Source organism: Benincasa hispida, chromosome 4 (assembly GCF_027475165.1).
Source record: "Benincasa hispida cultivar pf3 chromosome 4, pf3_genome.v1.1, whole genome shotgun sequence".
Lineage (NCBI taxonomy): Eukaryota > Viridiplantae > Streptophyta > Magnoliopsida > Cucurbitales > Cucurbitaceae > Benincasa > Benincasa hispida.
Window position 1 is genome coordinate 42,452,717 of NC_143481.1, and position 26,174 is coordinate 42,478,890.

General features: G+C 28.6%; 1 protein-coding gene across 14 annotated transcripts; it reads left to right on the forward strand.

Moving 5' to 3' along the window:
* The first annotated feature begins 4,238 nt into the window (after positions 1–4,238).
* On the forward strand, positions 4,239–23,515 carry LOC120075315 (type IV inositol polyphosphate 5-phosphatase 3-like). 14 transcript variants are annotated; one of them, XM_039028591.2, is made up of 11 exons: positions 4,239–4,413; positions 16,573–16,621; positions 16,770–16,887; positions 17,113–17,193; positions 17,975–18,047; positions 18,142–18,246; positions 18,503–19,358; positions 19,776–19,960; positions 21,260–21,368; positions 22,259–22,401; positions 22,830–23,515. In XM_039028591.2, the coding sequence occupies exons 2-11, from the start codon at positions 16,592–16,594 to the stop codon at positions 23,029–23,031; spliced, it is 1,902 nt and encodes a 633-aa protein (XP_038884519.1). In that variant the 5' UTR covers positions 4,239–4,413; positions 16,573–16,591; the 3' UTR covers positions 23,032–23,515. The 14 variants fall into 14 exon arrangements, with proteins under 14 accessions (XP_038884519.1, XP_090169046.1, XP_090169045.1 ...); XM_090312920.1 differs by having other exon boundaries at positions 4,241–4,413; positions 17,116–17,193; XM_090312919.1 differs by having other exon boundaries at positions 4,249–4,413; positions 16,446–16,621; positions 17,116–17,193.
* The last annotated feature ends 2,659 nt before the right edge of the window (positions 23,516–26,174 follow it).

Genomic DNA, 26,174 nt, shown 5'->3' on the forward strand with positions numbered 1-26,174 from the left:
GAGCCCACACTTCTGGATTCTTACACTGAGAATACCAAGGTAGCCATTGTGGTAGTGTCGTACTCAACTCGACATCAGTCGAGGTTTGTGGAGGTCGTTCGTTATGTTCGTGATTTGGGTAATCATTGAGTTCGTGCAGTGTTGCGGTCGAAGTGTTCGAGTGTTCGTGATTGTTGTGTTGTTGTTTGATCGAGTGTTCGTGATTGTTGTATTGTTATTTGATCGAGCATTCGTGATCGAGGGATCTTGAAGATGAGTCTTCAAAAGTTTGTAGAATTCTATCCCTTGATCTTAGGAAAAGCATGTTGTAATTTCGTTGTATGCATCGCCTGTATTGTTTCGTTTGTGTAATGTAATTGTTATGTTCATATACGAAGGAAATTTGGAACGTTCCTTCCGCTACTCATGGAAATCCTCATATCAGATTTCCTTCATTACCCGAAAGAATATCTAGTGTTTCGTGGTTGTGAATATCTAAATAAGACGAACTGCCCCATGATTTGCTTTGGAACAAAACAATTAGAATTAGGCTCATTAAACTAGAATGTGTATTATCCATATAGAGGATCTTTCAATGGAGAAATCCATTGACCTAAGACAAAGAGAGGGGTTTATCTATTTTATCTATTTATTCAGCTAAACCAGTGATTTATTGTTGTAACATATAGCAATAACCATTTCATCCGGCATGTGTATTTTAGCTTATCAATTTTAACATTTACCAACATAAAGTATTTAATTTAAAGGCAGAATATTAAAACGTGAGAGATTAAATTGCAACTTGGAAAAAACAAAAAATAACAACTAAATTAAAACTATTTTAAAAAAAACGAACATTATGTTACTCTTTAGTTAGATGAGAGGTGGAACAATTTTATTTAACAAGATAAATAACGACTTAAGATGTGTTTGGTTTAACTTTTTAAATGCTTAATAAATCATTTTGAAAAAACTATTGAAATGTTTGACAACTACTCAAAGTAGCTTTTGAAATACTTTCAAAGTATATGCTAACAAGTTTTTATCAAAAGAATTTAAATAAAAATGACTTTTTTGAAAAACATTTTTTCTCTAGTCAATTCAAACAGATTCTTAATCAATTAATTTATGTTCACGTTTACACTCCAATCGTATGAATTTAGGCCACGTTTACAAAAGATGTATTGCAATAAATGAGAGCTAATTTAGAAAGTGTGACCTATTTTTTTTACGTTTGTTAGTGTTTACCGTCGTTCTGCATTCGTACTAATAGGTGGACTCTAATTAAAAATCCATAATCAAGTAAAGTAATGTAATTTGAATGACGAGCATGAGGTAATTAATTAAATTGCATCCTAAAATTACACCGTATCGTTATTTTTACCGTTATGGTTAACATGTTATTACTGTTTCAGAGAAAAATAATGAATTTTGACACATTTACTATTACAGTTACCATTACCGACAGTTTGACTCTTAGAGATAAAGGTAACCATATCAGTAATAGTAAATTTGACAAAATTCTTAATTTTAGGTAAATGCGATCAAAAGCGATTTAATTATATTTGTAATTGAAGTCTATTACGATTGATATGTCAATAAAATTTGATTATGACTGCACCAATTTTTATTATGAATTGATAAACGTGGCCATAAGATATTAAATATTTAGCCAATAAAAATGACAAGAATAAAAAAATGTCACGTAAAATTGACATAATAGAGCGGCAGCCCCCAGCGAAGTTTGTTAATTAACGAAGCTTAACAAAAAGTGGATGTGAAGTATGAAGTGATTAAGAAAACGTCGCATCGGACCTTATCTTTGAGCATATATTATGCGGACTACATCTAATGCCTACTTGCAAATTTATAGTATTAACACAAACTCAAATATATCCTCAAATTATGGCATTAAAACTTATAATATTACAATGCCTTTCCCTATCCAAACACAATAAAATAATATAATTTTTTAATCACATTTTAAAAGATTATTGTAATAGAGTTTTGTGGTTAAAACATTATAGGTGGTTGAAGCTTAAAAGAAATCAGGAAGAGGCCAAGCTAAAAGGAAAAAGTTATTATCATAATGTTTGGGTCGATAGTCGACCCAACAAATTTATATACAAATCGAAAAATAATCGAATTGCGCTCGATCTAATACCTTGTAGTATTGAGAGTTGGAAACAACCACGGCATTGCAATGTTACACATAACCACATGGAAAGACCCTAACCTTAATCCTTATGTGCTTGAGTTAAACTATACATTTTTTATATTAAGGTGTAAAGATCTTCTACACAAGATTAGATCAGGAGAAGGGAGCTAGAGATTAAGCCCACCAGAGATCTACGATGGGAACAAATATATACAAGATTCGAGCACCGACGAAATTTAAATATCGACATCTATCTTTTAATTCAATAATTAAAAAATAATAAAATTATTTGTGTCGTCATTTTTTTTTTTAGTTTAACAATAAATTGGTTGGAATGTTCAAACTTCAAACATGTTGTTGCATATGTTAACTTATATATTGATACATTAATGTTGTAAAGTTGCAACGAATAATTGAAAACATGTGAAACTTTTAAAAAATATATTTATAGACTCCATACTTTAAGTTATAGTAGCATTGTTGGATATAGTTTTGAACACTGAATATTTTTTATTGTAATTGAGGAAAAACAATACAATAATTTAAGATAAATGGTAGAAGGATAAAACTGGGTCGCCAATTTACAATTAAATAATTTAACAATATATTTTTACAATTCACAAAATGATGCTCATAGGCACTAACTTTTGAGGAAAAATCAATGAGAGACTAACTGTATTAATTTTAGGATTATGAAAAATACATTGACTAAAATTTAAATAACTAAAAATATATAGATCAAAATAGGGAAAAAAATCCAGAATAACATTTTCACTTTTTCATATTTTAGCCTAAATTTTACATTCTTTTCCCATATTTCATGAATGAATGGTGTTTTAAAAAAATTAAACTTAAAAATGTAGGAGTGTGTAATTCACTACAAGAATTTTGGGTTTTAATGTCGATGACCCACCATCGAAAGAAGTCCACGAAGACAGAGATCCAACCAACACTGGTGACGACAACCCACGAACTGATGTGCACGATGAAACTGAGAGAGGAGAGGGTTTGGTAAGAGAGAAGTGAAAGGAAGAGAGAAGATCATTTAATTTGAAATGGATTTTTAATAAAGTAAAAAAAAAAAAAAAAAAAAGAGGCCTTTAATGTCGGTTTTAAACCGACATTGTAGCCCATCTTCAATGTCGGTTTAAAACTGACATTAAAGATCCATTTTTTTAAACCGACATTATACATTTGAGAGCATTTTTTCAACTGACATTGAAGCCCAAAATTCTTGTAGTGAGAATTAAATACATAGATACTTTTCAAAAATAAGTCTACTAAAGGAATCTAAACTAATTCAAGTATAATAATGTAGATATTTAATGGAAACAATCATATATTTTGCACAATATTTTTCGAACTAAGGTCACATGTACTCCAGTGAAAAGGTAATATAAAATGTGAGTCTCATTTATTTACCTTTGGGTTGTTTACTTGTGTTCTGTATTTGTATTGTCATATGGGCCCACTTCTAAATTTGTAATAAAAAACGTAAACTGGTTGACGAGCGGAGCGTGTTTAATCCAATTGCGTCTGAAAATTATATCGTATCATTATCGTTATCATTGTCATTACCATTATTGTTACTATTTCAAAAGAAAAATTATGAATATTAACATATCGTTGTAATCAAAAATCTAAACGCGATAAAAAAAAAAAAAAAAAACAATCCAATTACATTTGCGATTCAAGTTCATTACAATTGATCCATCAATAGACTTCCATTATGATTATATCGATTTTCATTACAGTTTGTTAAATATGATCTACTAAAATGAAGTGTTACTTGATATACTCGCGAAAGTTCAAGAATTAAATGGATACGATTATTAGTTATGAATTTAAATTTATTTATACAACCATTTAAAAAAAACAAACATAATTTTAAAAAATGAAAAATTAATTATCAAATAATTAACAAACACACTAAATTATTAAAAATGAAAACAGAAAACCAACCAGATACAATTTATTGGATACAAAATACAATAATTAAAAGTATATCTTAACTTTTTCCTAAAATATTATAATAATAATTAATTTAATTTTCAAGTTCAACATAATTGGCGGAATAAAATATTGGTCCCTGTTGTCAAAACTGTGATGCGACCCATCGAATTTTGAGAACCTCTCTCTTCAATATTATATAACAATCAAATTGGCTCTCCAAATTACATCAATTTTCCTGAAGAAACAAAAGAAAGAGCTTAATTACAACACTTTCCTCAGAGATTCTGCAGATTACAACACAGCCTCTGTTCATATAATTCCAGGTTCTTTCTCTTTCCCTTAAAAATAAATTCATTTACTTTCTCTTTAGATTATTACCTCTGAACTTGAAAATTCAGTTTGTTTTAATTATAAATTACCAAAAACACTCGGAGTCAGTTTGTTTGGTTGAAATGGGATGGGCTTGGAATGGAACGTAACAAGAAATCCATGTTCGACTTGTAATACCAAACTCGTTCTGTTTCATGATTTTCAATCGAACCCTTTTTTCAACTGTTTTTACATTTAGCGATTTTATTTCCCTTCTGTCCTTGATATATTGCGCATTCCAACACTCATCTAATTCTCAGTAATCCTGATGAATTCTTATTTATCTTCTTTTTTGTTTTCTGTTCTTCGCTTGGTTTTAATTTTCAGATATTTTACTTACAAAATCCTTCATTCTTGGTCTAATTTGCAATAATTTTTTTTTAAATGATTTTTTCCATATAAATTCTGTTTAATTCAGTGAAATAATTTGTTTAGCTGATTTTTTTCCCTTTAATTTGTTTTCTGTGGCATTTTTTTTAAAGAAAAGTGTTAATGGTTCTTCCGGTTCATGGTTTCAAATGGCAAAGAAGGACCAGCAAGCAATCCTCTTTCATTCCTTCAAAGAAAAAGGAAAAAAGAAATGACTTTTTTAAAGTCAAGAAAAGACCCTAAAATTTTGTTATTTATTTAAAAAAACATCCTTATATTTTTATAAATTTCAATATTACTCCGAACATTTGTAAACGTTATATAACTATTTTTTAGCAGAAATTTTGTAAGTATTTTCTCGAGAAAAACGTACTTGAATGTTGTGGTAATGATCCAAAACGAAAAAATAGCTTACCTTATTATTTTATCACTGCCGTTGTAATTTCCAATTTATGTTTAAAATTTAAAAAAAAAATTACTCTCTAACTTTTAAAGTATAGGGATAGGGATATTTAAAATTAAAAAAAAAAAAAAAAAAAAAAAAAAAAGGGGCAAATTTTAGGAATAATTTCAATAATTTAGCCAAAATATAAATAGAATGTGTTTTGATTTATTCTTTCCTCTCTGAAGTGATACGTTTTGTATGTTTTTAGGATAAGTGTTTTTTTTTTTTTTTTAAATTTGTAGTGGTTGTATGAAAAATTTAATATTTACAAACTGTGGTGGTAATGCTTCAAATCAAAATTTGACTTAAAGAATGGATTTGCCCGACGCGAATATATTAAAGTAAAAGGAAAAAAGAAAAAGAAAAAAGAAAGTCCCACTAATTAAAGTTTTCACTATTTTTTAAAAAATAATAATTATTCATTTTAACAAGCTTTTGCAAATGTAACCAATGGACATCTATGTGGAAAAATAAAATATTATAATATAGATAGCCCCAACATAAAAACTCTACTTGTTTTTAAGGCTCTACCTAATATCTCCACCTTTTCTCCAAGGAAAAAAAAATTATTAAGCCACAGTCCAAAAAAAAAAAGTGCTTTAGACCCTAAAAAACCAATGAAGGCTAAAATTAATGCAATTAAGGTATATTATCAAAATTAAATATTTAAAAAAAAATAACATAAATAATGTCAAAACTTAAATCAAACCAACAAAATCAAAATAATCGACTGAAAACACCTTCATATCCAAAAGAGATAAAAAAAAAAATTAATATTCATCATAATCAAACACACAACATCTAACAAAATACAAATAAAATCATGACATTATGAATATAATGTACTATATATAAGGAATATAATTTATATAACTCATACACGCAGGAGTGGTCATTGAAACCACTAAAACTAAACCGTTTTTAAGAACTACATTGAAAAAATCAATGAAAACGAAATATTCGATTTGGTTCGATTTGGTTTTAGTTTCAAAAGTGAATTAAAAATCATATCGAACCGTATATATATATAAAAGTTCAAGGTTCAATTGCAGCAGCTCAATCTCCCCTCTCGATTGATCTTCTCAGTCTCATATCTCTTAGGTGGTCAGGCCTCCTCTCTGATTCTCTCTCATCTCCCTCAGTCCCTCGTCTGACGTCTCCATTCGGCGTTTATGCCTCTCTAAGTCTCTCAATCCCTCTCCCTCCACCCCTTTAGTCCCTCTCTCGTCTCTCAATCTATCCAGCAGCCTTTTTTACTTCGTCTCTCTCAATCTCTCTCAGGTCTTATGATCCCTTATCTCCCTCTCTCAGGCCAAACAGTCATCTTCATCTCCCTCCATTCAAAATTCATCTCTCTCAGCCTGTGTTTCTTTTAACAAAAAAAAAAAAAAAAAAAAAAAACCCGAAACAAACCAAAAATTGCATATATGCAGTTTGGTTCAATTCGATTTGAACTGATAAATCGATTTGGTTTCACTTCGCATATAAAAATTTAAAATTTTCCATTTGATTTGGTTTGACCATCAAATTGAATTGAGGTCACCTCTGGATATACAATCATATCAAATATGTTTGCTAATACACAAATAAAGGTAATATTGAAATAATAGAAAATACGGAAACTGGATTAAAATTTTAGTTATGTTTGAAAATTTAGAAAAAAAAACAAAATCATTGTTAGATTTGTAAATGATGTCAGTTTCTGTTTTTTTTTTTTTTTTTTTTTTTTGCCCATTGATTTTTTTATTAATTAGATTTAGCAATATAAACTTAAATAATTACACGCCATTAAGTTTTGTTAATTATAGTTAATTAATATTAACAAACATACTATTTTTGTTCCTTTTAATATAATACGACTATTTTACAATATAAATGCTTAAAAAACATAAAACTAGTGATTGTTTACTTCTTGTATTAATTAAAAAAAAAACTGATGAAAATTCCATTTAATAATAATTTATATTTCTGATTTCATAAATTAATATTATAAAAGTTTTGTCTTGTCTTATTTTTAGTAAAATTTACAAAGTATTAAGAAATTAAAGTACTGTTTTCATCTTCTTGTCCATCAATTTGCCTTTTTGAAATATATTTTTCTGAAATATCATTTATTTTTCAAAAATGGTAGAGTGGAAATATATGTGTGGCTAAATTATAAAAAATGTCCCTTAACTTTACATTTTGTATAAAAAATATCTCTAAATTTTTAAAAGTTTAAAAAATATCTATAAATCTTCAAAATGAGTTCAAAAATACAATTAGTTTTGGACGAAGACCATTAAAGTTCTGTTTAAAAAATACTCCTAAACTTTCAAATTTTCAAAAATATCCTTAACTTAATAAAAGTTAAAAAAATAACTCCACCATTAGTATTTAAACAAAAACCGTTGATTCCTTGCGAGAAAAATAACTTTAAAGATTAAAACAAAAGGTTAAAAAAATGCTCTTATCATTAATATGGTGATCAATTTGTTTGAAGTTATAAAGATATCCTCATTTTTCAATTAAAAATTTTTAAAAACAAGACATAAATAACCTCATTATATAGATATCCTCCTTTTCAACTAAAAGGACCAATTTTTTTAAAAAATTACATAGATATCCTCATTTTTCACATAGTTACTCTCATATCTCTCTTAAATTTTCAATTCTTAGTTTACATTATTTTTTTCAACAACCAAAATTTTAAGTCAAAACATAAAACCCCACAAAATTCTACAAAATTCCAAAATCAAAATCCCCTCTTAAAATATATCAACAAAATAAATATTCAAATAAGAAATGTATTTGACTATTAACACACGACTACTATCATACAATTTTGTTAAAATTGTCAAGTCTTAAAATCATTTGGTGCTTTATTTATTAATTTTCTTCTTAGTATAGTTCATATACCTTAATTAAAGTGTGCAATTTTATTTATTTTGGATAAACAAGTGTCAAATAGTTAACAAAAAGGAGAGTAATATTGTATTGAAGAAGGGAGAGGATAAAAAGATGGAAAATAAAGAGGTAAGACGGTATTAACGGTTTCTATCCATATATCGGGAAGGGTGTTTTTTTAATATTTTTTTAAAGTTTAAAGGTATTTTTGAAATTTTTAAAAGTTCATGAGTATTTTTTAAACAAAATTTTAATGGTTTCCATTCAAAACTAACGGTAAATGTATTTTTGAACTCATTTTGACAGTTTAGGGATATTTTTGAAACTTTTAAAACATCAGAGACATTTTTGACACAGAGTACAAAATTCATGGACATTTTTTATAATTTAAACCACATATTATACCCATTTTTTAAATAAAATAATATAACAATTCAATTCACAATACAATTTCTTTTAGGACAATTCCCAATACAATTTTATTAGAACTAATACTAAAAACTAAAGAATATCATTTTCCAGTTTATAGATTTAAGGGAAAATATATTAATTGGTCCTTAACTTTCAAAATGCTTACATTTACATTTTTTATATTTAAATTTGGAGTGATTTCAATTTAGGTTCTTAAGATTTCAAAATGTTATAGTTTAGTCTCTTAAGTTTTCAGTTTTATTTCAATTTAATCTCTAAATTTTGATATTTATATTTTTGACTTCTACTTTTCATTGAATATTTATTTTCAATTTTGACAGTTTTGACATTGATATCTATTGATTAATTTAAAATTAATTTAATAGTAATGAGAACTAGTAAAAATTAAATATTTTTTTTAAAAAAAAATCGATACACATATTGACACTAACAATTGAAGGTGAGTATTTAGTTAAAAATCAAATTTAAAAATATACATTTTGAAGCCTAGCTAATGATAGACTTGAAACAAAATTCAAGTCTCAAAAATAAAATTGTAACAGCCTGAAACTTAGAGATTAAATTAAATGAAGCTCAAAACTGAAAAGGACAAATTGTAAAACATTTTAAAATTTAGGAACTAAATAGAGGCTAAACCAAAAACCTATGGACCAAATAAATATTTTTTTGTAAAATTCTAAATATCGAAATGAATTTAGCTCAATGATAATTAAAACAGTCTTTTTATCCCTATAAGTCGAAAGTTCTATCCTACATTTTTATAATTTTTTTATAAAAATATATGGTTATAATTGTTGTACTATATATGAAAGCGTCGGGTTCTAAAATGTATAGAAACATAGATTCCTTTTTTAATTAAAAAACAAAAACAAAAACATGGCTTCTCTCTCTAGCACATGCATATACAACTTAGTCGGCTATTTATTTGCTGAAAATGAGACGCCTCAATTTTCCTTTTTTTTCTTTTCTTTCTAAATTTTTTTTATTGTCTAAAAAGTCCTTCAATCCAATTTAGTTCAATTATTTGAGTTACAAATTTCTTCAATTCAAATAACATTTATTAAAGAAGAACTCAATCCAATCCAACTATGAAATATTTGGATTGAGTTACTCAGATCATTTATTTAAAATTTTTCTCTAGAAAGAAGTAAAATATAAATATGTAAAAATCTGAATTAATTATTTTCATATATTAAATTATGATCAACAAGTTAACAACTCAATTTGAATTTATATAATGAAAATTTTCTTTTCAAAATACTAAGAAACTATTTCTAAAAGTTGTTGGAGAATAAATTATTAAAAAAATAATGAAATTAAATAAAGTTAAAATCAATATATGGATAAATAATTGATATATAAGTTAAAAAAATATATTTTAAACTTAATAATAAGTTTGAATTGGTTTGGACTATATCAGGTGAATCTATAAACCAAACAAACCTATTAAATTTTTATTTATTTAAATTCAAACTAATCTAAATGAGTTAATATCTCAATCCAAATTGTACGAATTAAGTTAGATTGATTGATTTTTTTAGAATCATTCAATTTTTTGAAACCTCCTCATTATTACTATGTTATCTTTGGAGTTCAATGCTGACATGCCTTAAAGACATTTATTTAAAAAAAAGACAAGAAAACGGTATTGGTTTCTCTAACACGAGGGCCATCCCTTTAGAAATGGGTTGCGGTCCCTTTTTTGGCAACACAATCACAATAGTAAATTCCCCCATACCCCACACTTCTTTTTCCCTATATTTTAGGGAAAAAAGGTACTAATTTTAAAATTATAACGGGAAGTCGGATATCTTAAATGTTAATAATTCGATTTCAATCCCTAATTTATTGAAGATACAATTTAAAAATTAAGGAAAAAGATTATTTTGGTCTCCAGATTTTGATTCTAATTTTTATTTGAACTCTAAGTTTTAAAATATTACATTCTTACCTTTGAATATTGAATTTAATTTCTATTTGATTCTTAAATTTTATACTGTTATACTTTTATGGTTGATTTTAAAGTTTTATTTTCATTTGATTTTTAGATTTCAATATTAACATTTCTGCCGTTGATCTTTTTATACTAAATACACATTAATGGTTTTTAATGTTCATTGATTAATTTAAACGAATTAACTTAATTATATTGGAATCAGATTTAACTAATTTTTCATCACAATTAAAATTAATTAAAAAATGTCACATCATAATTATTTAAAATTAATTGACTGAAAATTAACATGAAAGACCATAAGTGAGCATTTATTAAAACTTAGAGGTAAAATTATAAAATACCGAAACATTGGGATCAAATAAAAATTAAACTAAAAACAAGAGTAAAAATGTAATATTTGAAAACCTAATAATTAAATAGAAATCAAACTAAATTTAGAGATAAACAATGAAATATGGATAATTTCTTAGAGTATGGAGAACTCATTCTATTTATGATTTACCAAGTCAACATCATTTTAAAAATGACGTGAGATCTACTAATATTAAATAATTAGTTATGAAGATGCGAACCTACCATATGAAAATAACATGGTATTTTTAAGTTGAAATTTGTTGCTATATTAAAAAACTTATATATTTCTATATCTCTTATATTTAAATTGAATTACTAAATGGAAAGGAAAATATATAAGTAAACATATAATTTATATAAAAAAAGAAGAAAATATATAAGTAAAATATTGAATTATATAAATAAATTCAAGTAGAGATTGAGTTGTTCAGACATTTGTACCTCCTCACATAGGGTATGCCATATTTTTGGATTCACAATTTAAAGCTTGATACCTTAACCTTCAAGTCATTTTTTTTTTAGAAAAAATATTATTATTTTATTTTAATCTTTAAAAAATATTATCTTTGATTTTCAATTGATTTATTAATTAAAGGGAGGCATATGGGCCATTTAAAATATAGGCATTAACAAAATCAATACAATAGAGTCAATATTGTCAAGATTCTAATGATTTTGATAGAACAATATAAGATTGAGCATGTCATGTGCTTGTCTTTGTTGTGCTCTTACAAGTGGAAGATGAAAGCTATAGAAAAAGTCTCATGGGCCAAAAAGCCTAAACTTTACAAAATATTTATTATTAAATAAATTTGGTTGTTAAGCTTTGAAAATAAAATTTTGTTAGTTGATATGAACATAAATCAATCACAATAATAATTATATTATCGATGTCGAAGGTTGAAGATATAATTTTTTTCACTTAATATATTCTAAAAAGGAAAAGCAAAATTATTTTTGTTTTTCCTTTTTTAATCAAAATCGTGTAGTTATGACATCACAATATTCCTTGGTCTCTTAACTCCGAAGTAAATATCATTCCACCTGGAAAAGTAATCTACAAGCAATTTCCATTATGTTTAAAGTTTTTTTTTCTTTTTTTTTTTTTTTTGGAATTATTTCAAAGTTCTAAAAGTTTCTGTTTTATTTTTTTTAAAATTAAAAAATAAAAATAAGAATTAACAATTTTCGAAACATACTTGAAACGAATCTCAAATCTATGTATTTTAGACCATATAATAGAATAGTCATTCTTTAAATAAAAATATGTATAATAAAATAATAAAATAATTTTTTAAAAAAACTAAAATAATTACGATTCCGTTTCGTAACTATTTAATTTTGTTTTTAATTTTTTATTTTCAAAAATTAAACTTATTTTCATTTTTTTTTAATAACAATTTGCATCTTTCTTAAGTAAAATGATTTAAGTCTTAGCCAAATTTCAAAAAAAAAAAAAAAATTAAAATATATTTTTTTGTTTTAAAAAATTGACTTCATATTTTAAACTATTGATAGAAAATAGATAACAAAAGAAGAAATTTAAAGGTGGAAGTAGTATTTATAGGTTAATTTAAAAAATTAATAAAAGAACATATCTAAAATTTAAAGATGTCCAACTCTTTTAAATTTTTGTAAAACTAGCCTTTCCTATAATTAATCTTTAAACTATGTAACTGGGATGATGTGATTAATTTATTGATTTGATTATTTGATTATTATTTTATTAATTTAGGAGAAGTCTGCTTTAGAAGTTTTTTTCTTCTTCTTTTAATTTTAATTAATTATTTAATTATTTATTTATTTGGAGCAACGTTTTAAAAGCGTCCTTACTCTGTCGTAATTTTGTTTATCATAATAAATACGACCGTTGCTTTTAGCACTGTCTAGTTCAACTCAATTTACCAAATTATTGTTAAAATCTTATTTCAACTTATTTAATTATTTTGTATTGTTCTTTTCTAAAGTTAATTGCTAACAGTGAAAAGAACCATATTTTCCTCAATACATTTTCGATCTAATTTATATTTAATTTTTAAGTTTCAAATTATTACTTTTTACTTGTGATGGTTGAGTTTTATTGCTAGAATTTTATTTTAATTTGGTTATTAGGACTTTGAAAATCATATTTTTAACCTTACTCGTTTTTTTCCTATTCTAAATGCCACTTTAGTTCTTGATATTAATATACATTAATTAGTGAAAAATAATTACATTAATTATAACAAATTAGTTTCCACTAATCTTTCATCATTATTAAAGTTAATTAAAAATTTAACATTATAATTATTTTAAATCAATTAACTAACAATTGAATGAGCCTTGGTAGAAGTTTAAGGGTAAAAATATAAAATATTAAAATATAGGAATCAAACGAAAACTAAACTGAAAGTTTAAAGGTAAAAATTTCATCTCTAAAAAAGGTAAAAGTATAACATTTTAAATTTTTTTGACCAAGTAAAAATTAAACTCGAATTTTAGAAATAAATTAAACTGACCAAAACGGTAATTTTTTTCCTTTCAATTAAAAAATTGAGATGATTTCAAATATAATGGAGTGACAATAAAGTCAACATGGTGGCTGATACAAATCAAAAGATGATCAATTCTATACCTTTTTAACGGTAAAAACTATAATTTTTTAAAGTCAACAAAATAAATAATGACAATTTCTGGGAAAAAAAAAGGCAATAACAATAAATAATGACAGTTGAAGATGTTGAAACATAAACAGTCCCAACAAAATTTTCTGTGGTACTGTAAGGCATGAATTAAATGTGCATTTACATCTAACAATGGCATCACAACCAATCACATTTTTTTTAGTTGAAAATTCAAAATTTTAATCTCAATTGAGATATCTATATTCTTGATTAGTGGAATTTATATTTTATGTAGATGTAACAACTTTTTATTTTCGAAATAAAGCTAGCATCGATAATAAAATAGTAATAATAAAAAAAACCAATATTTATCATGATGGTAGTCTCAATGTATATTTTTAACCATATTATGATATCACAAGTGTACCATTAAAAACGTGCAAAATAAAGTGAAGTAAACCAAGAATATATCTCATAATGAGAAAGACATTTAAATTTGATACAGGAGACCGTTAGACTTTTACTTTAAAATACTTTTCATTAATGTTATAAACTTAATTATTTTTTAGCTTAGGTTATAAACTTAGTTGAAGATAAGTTTATATAATATGATATTTGTCGAATAGACACAAATTATGAGAACATATTAGATTATCAATGAAAAGTTAGAAATTTTTACCTAGTCTCTTGGAAATTTAGATGTCAAAATAATAAAATTTCTACTCTTATAGTGCTTTGTCTTTCTTTTAAATTGTATATCGGTAAAAGAGGTAGTAAATATCAATTACTACTAATTTACACTAATAATTGTAAACTGAAAAATGATTTAACTAAATTAACAAATATTTTATCTTATCAATCAACTTAACATTTAAATTTCTTCCATAATTTATTTATAAAAAAAAGCCTTCCATAATTATTTTTACACTTTCAAAATGATCTCAAACTAGTTATATAGAAAAAAAAATGGTCAAATTGTACCTTTGCCAGAAAGAAAAAGATTCAAACAGGACTAAATCGAAGGTTTAAAATATTTTGTTAAAAAAAATTATAAAGTCAAAAGTACAAAGAAAATATTTAGATTAAGGTTTATTGGGTAGATTATATTCACTCCAGTAACAATTTTTTTTCTCAATGAATTAATTAAAATATCAATGTGAAATCATTGATATATAAACATATAAATTTAATAACATGATAACTCTCTAATTAAAGTTCTAACAACAATATTTATTGGATAATGATTAGGTACAATCTAAACCACATATAATTTTATACTCCCATTTTTTAATATACAAAAGAAGAAATTAAACAAATTATTCTTTCGAAAAATATGTGAGAGTTTTTTACTGAACAAATAGGTACAGTGTAGAATTTGCAATGGAGCGAGGTAGGGTTGGGATGCAAATGTACTCCCATCTCCATATTTGGGAATTTGTAATTTAATTCTATTCAATTCCCGTCTTTGCTCCATTCTCCTTTTTGAAGATCTAATTTTACAGATTGAGAGGATTTTTGCCAACCATAATACAGCCAGAACATCTCGGTACTTTTCTTTATTTATTATAGTAGAAAAGAAAAAAAAAAATGAAGTCGGGGTGGAAATCAAGGAGAGCCACACGATTGAAGAGGGAGGGTAAAGGGCAAGATATATGCCACGTGGCGCAATCCACGTGATGGTGGAATGGTCTTCCAGCATCTTCTAAATCTCCCGCGTGGAAAAGCGGGAGGTGTGTGGCTCTTTGCCCGCCATCTGCCGCCCAATAACAAAGCAGCCTGTGTGTCTCACCTCTTCAACTTTGACCCTTTACAAAATCAATATTCAAAAGACCGTCATCTTTAATCCCGCTGGCCCCACCAATAACAAGCCAACCTCAATAATTCTTAATCATCATTTATTTACTTACTTTATTTTCTCCCCCCTCCCCTTCAGCTCATAATTAGCCATATAACTTTTACACATTAAAAAGTAATTTTTCTTTAAAAAAATAAATTATCACATGATAATTTTTTATTAGGTACAACAAAAATCGCACAATAGATAAATACAATCAAGTTTAGTCCCAAATTTTTTTCTTAATTGTTTTCGATTGGTTTGTAACTTAACATATGAAATTTAATTTTACAAAAAAAATTGTAAGAAATTATATTTTTATTTTATATAATGTAATAACTAATATTGATGGTTTTTTTGGTTTATAGTTCCTTAATTTTTTTTTTGTGACTGTCATATTAGTATATAGAACAATTTGCGTCCAAATTTATGAAATATTTAGATACCAAAATTCATATTTTAAGTAGGTAACCGTTATTATTACATTTGTAACTTTTGTTGACTGTCAGACTAATTCACAATGGTTTTTTTTAGTATTACGAATATGAATAGTGAAGATTTGAACACTCCACTCACAAGAATAAGGAGAGATTTACGAGAGAAAGAAATAGAGCATTTATGAGATATTTTTTTAGAGCAATACTTGGATGTATCACAAAATCACTAATCACTATGCATTCCAACCTCACCACACTTAGCAAATGGATTAAAGTATTCCAAAAAATAAGTAAGAAGAATGTGTAAAAAGGTCATATAATCGTAAAATTTGGAATAACAGAGACTATATTAAAAAAAATTTTAGTAAAACAATTGCAGGATGAGAAATCGAATTTTAAGAAGGTCATATCAATTATGGTTGAACTAAGTTCAAACTAAGTTCAGTAACACTATATTAAAATATTTTAAATATTAAAGATTTAATTAAGAAAATACTCTAACAACAAGGCTTAAAATACATATTTAAAGCAATTTTCCTCTAAATGTAGAAAATAATTGTGGATTATTTTTTTTATTATTAATTATTGGTAATTACAGTTGTTTCACAAAATTCTTTATAATTAATAAAAGCATCTGAAAACGAGAAAGTCATACATCCACTCTCCCAGCGCATAACTGCCGAATCAGAACTGGCTGCTCGTTTAGACGCATTCTTCTTCTTCTTCTTCATTCGTCAACTACTCAAGCTCTTGCTTCGTTATTCTTCCTTGTTCCTCTCTATTTCTCTGTTCTTAGTTCTATAGCTAGCTTACAGATGAGGCACAATTCCAAGAATCAACCTCAGGTACTTAACTCTCTCAATTTCTTCTCTCTCTCCCTCTACCTTTTTTCTCGCTGTTTGTTTGATTTTTTTGTTGTTAATTTCGAGAAGATGAGGAAATTTGCAGAGAACATGGGCTGAAATATGTTGTTTCGGTTGCTCCTGCCTACAGCTTTTCTGGCCGAGAGTGGTCTTGCGCAAATGGCTCAATATCAGCGCTAAAGAGTCGGATTACAGTGCCGATACCGAAGATGATGAAGATGTGAATTCTTCCGATTCTGAGACTGAAGGTGACGCTTCTAAACCCTTGAAATTGATTGAGTATTTTAGAATTATGGGATACTTGATATCCACGTTTTGCGTGATTGTTAAGGTAGCGAAAATGCAACGTGTTTTTGGTTTAGGTTTCTGTGCTTGGTGTGAGAATTTCATTGAATCTTCATGAGTTTAATGCAATACAGTATGCTATTTTGGGAATGCCTCGTGTTCTGATTTGAATATTTGATTGCTTTTAGCAGAATGTCGTTTTAGGGGAAGAGAATCACGCTTTAAGGTAGACAACAGTAACAGAGATGAACCACTGGTTGATGCTAATGGTAAATTTTGAAGTACATTAGCTTTCCCTTTACATTTCTCTTAATTACAATAAATGTACTTGAAGTACGTTCCAAAAGATTGACATTTGAAGACTCTGACAGGAAGATGTGCTTTAACTTACTTAAGATGTTTGAGAACAGAAATTGATCTAGGGCAAAGATACAGTGTGCAAAGAAAATTTATTGCAACCTATTCTCCCTATTAAGAGTAATGGATTAAATTTGATATATCTTCAAAATTTTGAAATAAATTCATAATTGTTTCTATTTGCAATTTGATAATCTTCAAACTAAGGAAATGGCTTTTTCCGGATGTTCATTGCGAGTGTTTGGACACTCCTTTCCTTTTAATCAAGTACTGTCAGATTTCAGCAGATACATACCTTTTTGTTTGACTACTTTAACCTCAACTTCTCACCATCTCCCTCTTTTACTTGAAGCTATTTGTACGTGCAAGATAATTGTTGCCTTTAATATATGATCATATTTCTCTAAGAAAATGAAGCTCTATTTGACCATCAAATCCAAATTCCAGAGTTCCATGCTCTCGTTCTCTTTATCTAGGATGCATAACGTTATGCTTTTCTCCTAAGATGAGGGTAGCTTTCAGCTGTATAAATTGCCGCCAAAGTTCTATTTGTGTGTGTTTGTTGGGGTGGGGGAGTAGGCAATTTCTAGAGGACCTGACTATTTTTTAACTTCTTCAGCTTTTTGGTAGAGGAACTCTAATTTCTTTTTATCTCAATTCATTGACTTATCATTAAATTGCTTCAAACTTTAGATGTGCTGCCGAGGTTGAGAAGAAGAAATTCAGAAACATTTAGGACACAATATATCAACACAAAAGAACTCAGGTACGATTGACCATTTGGAAATTATAGTAATTTGGAAAAGTTAGATTAGTATTTCTTTCTGTTGAGTTGAGCTATTTACTTTATCTTCTTTCAGAATATGTGTTGGGACTTGGAATGTTGGAGGAAAACTACCTCCTGAAGATCTAGATATTGATGGCTGGATAGATACCAATGAGCCGGCTGATATCTATGTCCTTGGGTGAGTTTTTTGTCTTTCTTTCTATCGCTTGTTTTCATTAAAAAAATATATTTTTGCTTTCTTAATGATTGAATTTTGGACTTCCAGATCATATGATGCTATTATCTTGAATTATATTTATTGATCAATTTGAGCAAAAAATATCTAGATTGATGTAATTAGTTATGGTACATTTTGTTCCATGTATTTATCTTATAATGTTTTTCTCGTGTTTTGTTAATTGTTATTAATAGTTAGTTCTGCTTTGCCTTTTCAGTCTCCAGGAGATTGTCCCATTGAATGCTGGAAATATATTTGGTGCTGAAGACAGTCGCCCAATTGCAAGGTGGGAAGATATTATCCGCGAAACATTGAATAGGGTTAGACCTGCTACAACCAAGATTAAGTGCTTTAGTGATCCACCATCTCCATCAAAGTTTAAGCCATCTGACGACATCCCAGATTTAGAGGAGGAGATTCTGCAGGAAAGTGATAGTGACATTGGTGAGGAAGTGCATCCATGTGATGAAGAATTCTTTGGCAAGGAAAATGTCGATGGACTAGTAGGTGATACAAATCTAAGCTTGAAATTCCCACTTTCTGAACTTTCTGCAAATACCAAATCAGGGATACTTGTAGAACAGGATTTAGTGAGGCAATATTCTTCTCCAAAGAGATTGGATCGGTTAAATTGCTTACGAACTGAAGACAGCACAGAGAATGACGAGGCTGTCTTACTACAGAACAGAAGACTAACTAAAATGCTTAGTGGGTCAGAAAGGATTGGTCTGTGTTGGCCCGAGCCTCCACTACACTTACTACCCCACAATGTTTTAGAGAGACCTAACTCATTTAAATCAATAAGATCGTTTAAAACATCCAAGTCCTTTGTTGCATATAATTCTTTCAAGTCAACCATGAATGAAATGCCATCAGGGATTGCTTTGCTTGGAGAAATTGATCTTGAGTCTCTCCTAAAACGAAAGAGAAGACCCTCATATGTTAGAATAGTAAGTAAACAAATGGTTGGTATTTTCCTCACAATATGGGTTCGTAGGAGTTTGCGAAGGCACATTCAGAATGTAAATGTATCTACTGTTGGTGTTGGTGTAATGGGCTACATTGGCAACAAGGTTCGCTCCCTTTTTCATTGTTCTTTAATGTTTGTTAATCTATTGATCCTGTTGTAGTTAGCTTGTTATGCAATCTTGTGAATTCTCTTATAACTTCATGTTGTCTTGGCTTTTACTAGAGTTTTAATGCAATGCAATATTATATCGTATATTGGTGCTGGTACCTTGAGATGCGAGCAGAGATGGATGAAAAATGATAGTGGAAATGACTAGTATTTGTTTGTGTTAATTTCTTCAATGAAAAAGATATTTAAATGGTTAGATAGTTTGGATTTTCTTCTGGTTGCCCTGGCTTGTTTCTTGTTACATTAAGCCAAACTATTTTAAGTATAACCATCTATACTGTGCTCATAATGCATCATGAATTCATAGTTCTAGTTGTCTCTTTATAATTGATCAAAGCATCTACTTCTTCAGGGATCCATATCTGTCAGCATGTCCATATATCAGACCCTATTTTGCTTTATATGCACTCACCTGACTTCAGGTGAAAAGGAGGGAGATGAACTTAAAAGAAATGCTGACGTGAGTGAAATACATCGAAGAACTCAATTCCATCCACTTAATGGTATTGGGTTTCCTAAAATAATCCACGACCACGAGTGAGTATACACAAGATGCCTATTAATATCTTCATATCTAATTGGGTTTTGTCTAGCTTCTTCTTCTATCCCCCATGTTAATTATCCATATTTCCTATATGCATGACGTGGCCATTGAAGTATTATTTTCCTACTTTAGTATCTGCACGTGAACTATACATATTCCCTGTAAGCATGACATGACAGTTTTCTTAGAAGGCTTACGTGGGGAAGAGATTTTAATTTACACCAGTCAAGCTACGGTTTGGAGCCCTACTTAATCGATTTGTTTCAGTTATTTCTTGCTCTTCGGGCATTTATTTGAAATAGAACCCCAACCTTCTTATTTGTCTCATACTGTATATTTTCTGCCTTTGGATCAGAGCTTAGGTCATTGAATTAGACCAATGCATATGAATTTCGTTCTTTCTCGAGATCAGACAGGAAAAATGTTTCTTTCCTCTTCTATATTCCTGTTTAGGAGATTTACTTTAATGAAGGTAACCTGCATGATCAGCAACTGTAATGTGCGAAAGGTCTTGGTATTTTAAAAAAAATTAACATGTACTTTCCAAAAAAGATGACTTTTCCTAATCACCAGATACTTATTTTTCCATTTATGTGGAACCTTCATTAGATTTAGAATAGGGCGCAAGTCGATATATGCCTGTGACACTCAGAGAGTTTTGTACTTCTGTCGTTTTGTTATCCACTAATTGTAGATCTTTTTGAAATTTCTTTTAGGCTTTATGTGGAATTTGAACTTCCAGTCTTTCCTTATAGTACATGTTTCTATTTTGGAAAATAATTGTTTCTTATCCAAACGAAAGAACAAAAAATAACTATAGGACTATTTCAACCGTTCTTAAATATCTCAGAACAATCGTAGTTAGAAGGTAAAGGGCGGGAACATCTCGACTTAAAGCAAACAATGCAATAATAATCGACTTAGACTGAATTGGCCATGTGTTGATTTCGATAACCGAGATTCATAATACTGAATGCTCTTTCTCAAATATAAATTCTTTTTGTTCTTGCTATCTAAGGTTTGATAGCCTGCATGTTACTAGATATTCTTTCTCCCGATTTTCCAAAGACGCAGTAATGCGACACAGCTGCAATGCTGTGTTGCTAGGTTTTGATGATGCAGTTCTATCATCTTGATTTATTCTTAAAAAAATTGTAGCATTAGGTCATATTTTTGTCAACGAATATTAATGTAATTATTTCTGGAGATTAATGATCAGTCCTTGTATGTTTTGCTAGCCGCATGGGTTGTCCATGGTAATGCTCTGACAACTCATTCTCTTTCATTTGCAGGCGGATAATCTGGTTGGGTGATCTAAATTACCGCATCAACTTGTCTTATGAGAAGACAAGAGAGCTTATCTCGAGAAAAGAGTGGTCCAAATTAGCTGAGAATGACCAGGTACTTTCATAAAGCTAAATGTCTTGGGTTGTATTTATTTTTTATGAAACACAAATGCCTTGGGGTGTATGCATCCCAACTAAACTTCAAAATAGACGACACCTGAACTCCAGGCCTTTCTAGATTTTCTTAGTTTTTCTTTCTTTCCATAATCAATCAAAATAATGCCTTCTAATAAGTGAATAAGAAAAGAAAAATATTTTCTTTGCTAAAAATGTAGTATGTAATTGCTTAAAAGTTATGTACAAAATGCTAACATGAGCATAATTTAACTCGTTATGACATGCTCTCGACCATGCTCTCGATCGGAGAGTTCCTCCTCAATCCGCCTTTTAGAGGGAGGCCGTTTTTTGTGGTTTCCTGAGGTGTGTACTTTGTTGTGGGATATTTGGGGTGAGAGGAACCTAGTGAAGTTTGGTCCTTAGTGAAGTTTCATATCTTGTTTTGGGCTTTGGTTTCAAAGTTTTTTTTGTAACTATTCTTTAGGTAACATCTCTCTTTTGTGGAGGGTTTTCTCTTTTGTGATTTGTTTTTTTGTATGCTATTCTTTGGTTCTTTCTCAATGAAAGTTGTTGTTTCTATTAAAAAAAAAAAAAAAATTCCTCTACCCGTTGTTGGACTCAAAAGCCATGTACAAGGCATTTCAGTCTAATTCTTTTTTGATCTGTGCTTTGGAAACTGAAGTTTGTGCTCAAAAGCTAGGATTCTCCAGACATTATCTGTTGTCAGCTGGAAAAAGCAATTACTTAGCTAGTTCTTTATTGTAGTGCTTCAAGGAGATGGGAAGTGCTTAAGCAGGGGCTCTGGAATATGGTTAATTTGTGTCAAACTGTGAATGATGTGACAAAATGCCTACTTGTTCATTGAGTTTTTTCCTTACATTTTGTCAGTTATTGTGGGAGCTTAAAAAGGGTCGTGCATTTGATGGATGGACTGAGGGAAACCTAACTTTTGCTCCGACCTATAAATACGAGAACAATTCAGAGAAGTATTACGGCGAAGATCCAAAAGTTGGAAGGCGTACTCCAGCATGGTAAGCTTTTATTATTGCAGTACATGTTGATTTCGACATCTGATTTTATTTAGATGTAGATGGTCATTTTTATGCAATCTACAAATGCATTGATATCCATTTTTTGTGTAATTTTTATTCTCTGGACATCCTCGGTTAAAATACATGTATTTGTTGAAAGGGCAAGGATTAGACTGTATCTAATCCCATTCTGCCCATTTTCATTAATAAAAAGAATAAACATAACTTTTATTAAAAAAAAATAATCTGCCCAGTTTGGGCTGCATACTGCAGCTCAAGGCGCACTCAAGGCTTTTTTCTTGTCGAAATATGTTGGGCTGATTTAAAATATACAAATTTAACCTTTGAATTTTCACAAACTGGGAAGATAGATCTATGCACCCCCAGGAAGGTTTTAAATGCTGCTTGTTTGCTTGCTGCATTTTCAGGTGTGACCGTATACTTTCATACGGAAAGGGATTGAAATTGTGCAATTATAGGAGAACTGAAATTAAATTCTCTGATCATAGACCAGTGACAGCCACCTATGTGGCCGAGGTCGAGGTTTTCTGTCCCCGTAAGCTACAGCGAGCTCTAACATTTACAGATGCAGAGATCGAAAATGAGGAAGTAGCAATGGATGTATACTGATTTTTCATCAGTAGCTTAAATACAGCTTTAGTGGTGAGAATTTATCTAATCTTTCATATGCCTCGAATCGATGTTCGATGTTCAATGTTGCGTATGGAGGATTCTTTAAATCAACAAAGATAATTTGGAGTAGCTTTCTGGTGCAACAAATATTGCACGGAAAACCCAAAGAGCTTAATCTTTTATAAAAGCAAGATTCGGGCTATTTGGCTAACAAGATTGTGTTTGGAGAACATGTAGCTCATGAGCTTTGTTGATAACTTGTATCTTACTCCATTCTTTGGATCACATTCTTTCTGTAGTTAGAGATGTGCTTTGCAGTGGTTGTGTACATGAGTTATGTGTAGGGTTTCATTTACAAAATATATAGGAATGTACTTCTCTTAGTTTCTTTCTACTTGCACAGGTTTTTCCAAGTATATGAGAGCCTAGCATTGTATAGCAATAAAGTTTGAATAATGTTTAGAGATTGAGTTTTGTATCATGTATTGTTTTGCACTTTTATCCTTTTTTTCTTTTGGGAGATTTGATGTATTTTCCAAGGGTAAGGCTACTATAATAGATGGTAGAAGATTCGAACTATAGACCTCTCGAATGTTAATATATCTGTATGTTAATTGAACTATGCTCGATTTGACAGGTAATTACTTTAATTGAGTATTGAAGAAGTTGATATTATATTAATATTCATAGATAATTTCTTGGGTTTTTCCCTTTTAAAACATAAAACGATGTTTCTCTGTCTATTCAGAAATAAGACCCATTTTACTCCAAGTAGCGCAAAGACTTAAATCATATTGTAGGATGTGATCAATGGATAGAAAACAATTAAGGCCTAGTTTGGTAATCAATTTGGTTTCTGGTTTTTGTTTTTGAAACTTAAATTTATAGATACTACTTCTACTTCCAAATTTCGTTCTTTGTCATCTATTTTTTTATCAATAGTTTAAAAAATCAAACTAAATTTTGAAAAAAAAAATAGTTTTTAAATTTATTTATTTGGAATTTGACTAAGAATTCAATCGTTGTATTTAAGAAAGTTGCAAATCATTATAAAAAATGGAGAGAAAATATGCTTAATTTTCAAAAATGAAAAACAAAAAACGAAACAGTTACTAGAGAGGCTTAAGTAATTTGAATCAATTGGTTGAATCATGACTATGTGATTATAAATTTAGAAAAGAGTTGATTAAAGTTTTGTTCTAAAATGCTTTACTTAAAAATATGGTTCTAAGACCTTAATACATACATTTGATGTATTATTTATTTATAAAGTAAACATAGAAGTAACTTCTAAGGGTTTAAAATGGTGTGGGAGGGAGAGCATCAAGTCTTCCAACACAATTGTTGTAAACCTTCATAGGATTAGGCTCATAGACTTCCAAACCAGGAAACTTGTACCAACCAGTAAAAGATTGAGCACATTTCTTCCCCATGACTTTGACGAAGACGCAACAATATAGATCTAATTCCTTCTTGCTTATATTGAAGTGGTAATTGTAAAGTTCTACTTGACATTTTGCACTCTTCATCATATCCAAACATGGTCGTAGATTTATTCCTCTATCCTCGTCCACCCACCCATCCCATATCGGTGAATTGTAGTCGTCGTCTGCCATGGAAGGTTGAGCTAAGGTTGCCAAGTTTATTGCCAATAAGAGAATTACCATTGCTCCCATTGTGTTAGTTCCGTTTGCCATTGCTAAGTCTTTGGTTTTTTTTAGTTTTGTTTTCTAATGCATTTGTGTTTTATTCAATGCAAATCTCTAAGTTATTTATAGATACTGTGGGAAAAAAAAGGTAGAAAGATATGTTCAGTTGCAAAACAATTAATATATGTAACTTATATATATGTATTGATTAAAGGTGTTAACTTTAGTGTAGTGGAATTAACATTTAAATCACTTTAATGAAGATATTTATTGATAGTGTGGAGTAATTTGTAAGTCACATATATACATAGTATTAAATTTTCGTCGAAATGCCGATATTTTTATCGATATTTTCACATTTTCATAGGTTCACATCGACATGAGAATGAATCAATATATCTATTATATCGTAGAAAACCCACAAAACACAAATAATCATCAAGATGGCACCAAGGTAAAGAATAGACATATTAACTTGTTTGAAAACCATAAAATATTTATTTGCTAATTTAAAATTATTATTATTATTATTTTGTTTTTATAAATTTTTCAAATATCCATCGAAATTTTCGTAAAATTGAGACATCAATATTTTCGTCGACATCGATATTTCAAACTTTGCATATATTTATTGATCAAAAAACTTCACGAAGTTAGTGTAATTAACATTCGAAACACTTTAATGGAAAGAGAGGGTAACATCCATATTTAACATGCACGCGTTTAAAGTTGAAGTGGCCGTTCATTTTTTGAGAATATAGATGCTAATGGTTGTAACCATTGTATCAAGTTATATTTGTCACAATGTTGAAATTGATATGCATTTTTCTACTTAGTCCATGGTAGAGACATCTCTTTATGGTTACCTTCATTTCAAGTTTATAGGTTCGATTCTCCTTCGTGTTTGTTACGTAATAGTAATAATAATAAGGGCAAATATGAATTTATATACTTTAACTTTAATTTGGGGTTGTATCAATTTAAACTTTAAACTAATAATTATATCAATTTAAATCCTAAATCAATAATTGTATCAATTTAAATTTAAAACTTTTATAAATGTATTAATTTGAACTTTGAAGTTTCATATAAGTGTATTAATTTAAACACTCCATTATGTTTTATTTGTATACACTTATGAAATCTTAATATTTAGATGGACATATTTATGAAAGTTTAAAGTTTAAATTAATATAATTATTAATTTGAGATTTAAATTGATATTACCCCAATGTTCAAAGTTTAAATTGATATAATTATTAGTTTAGATTTTAAATTGATATAACCCAAAATCGGGGATATAAATTGATACTTACTCTAATAATAATAATAACTACCTCCATTTGAGAATGCTATTTTAATATATTTTCTATTTAAGGTTGTAAAGTTGTATAATTAAAGTTAATGTGAATTATTCATGATGAAATGTTAAAAGTAAATTTGTGATGAAAAGAAGCAAAAATAAACCAAAGAAATAAAAGCGACGGCTGT

Bases quoted from the DNA above. Each gene is read 5' to 3' on its own strand.
- LOC120075315 (XM_039028588.2), top strand. From the start codon at position 16,592: ATGAGGCACAATTCCAAGAATCAACCTCAG. The intron at 19,359-19,775 runs GTTCGCTCCCTT...CTACTTCTTCAG, and splicing joins TGGGCTACATTGGCAACAAG to GGATCCATATCTGTCAGCAT. The intron at 21,369-22,258 runs GTACTTTCATAA...ACATTTTGTCAG, and splicing joins AATTAGCTGAGAATGACCAG to TTATTGTGGGAGCTTAAAAA.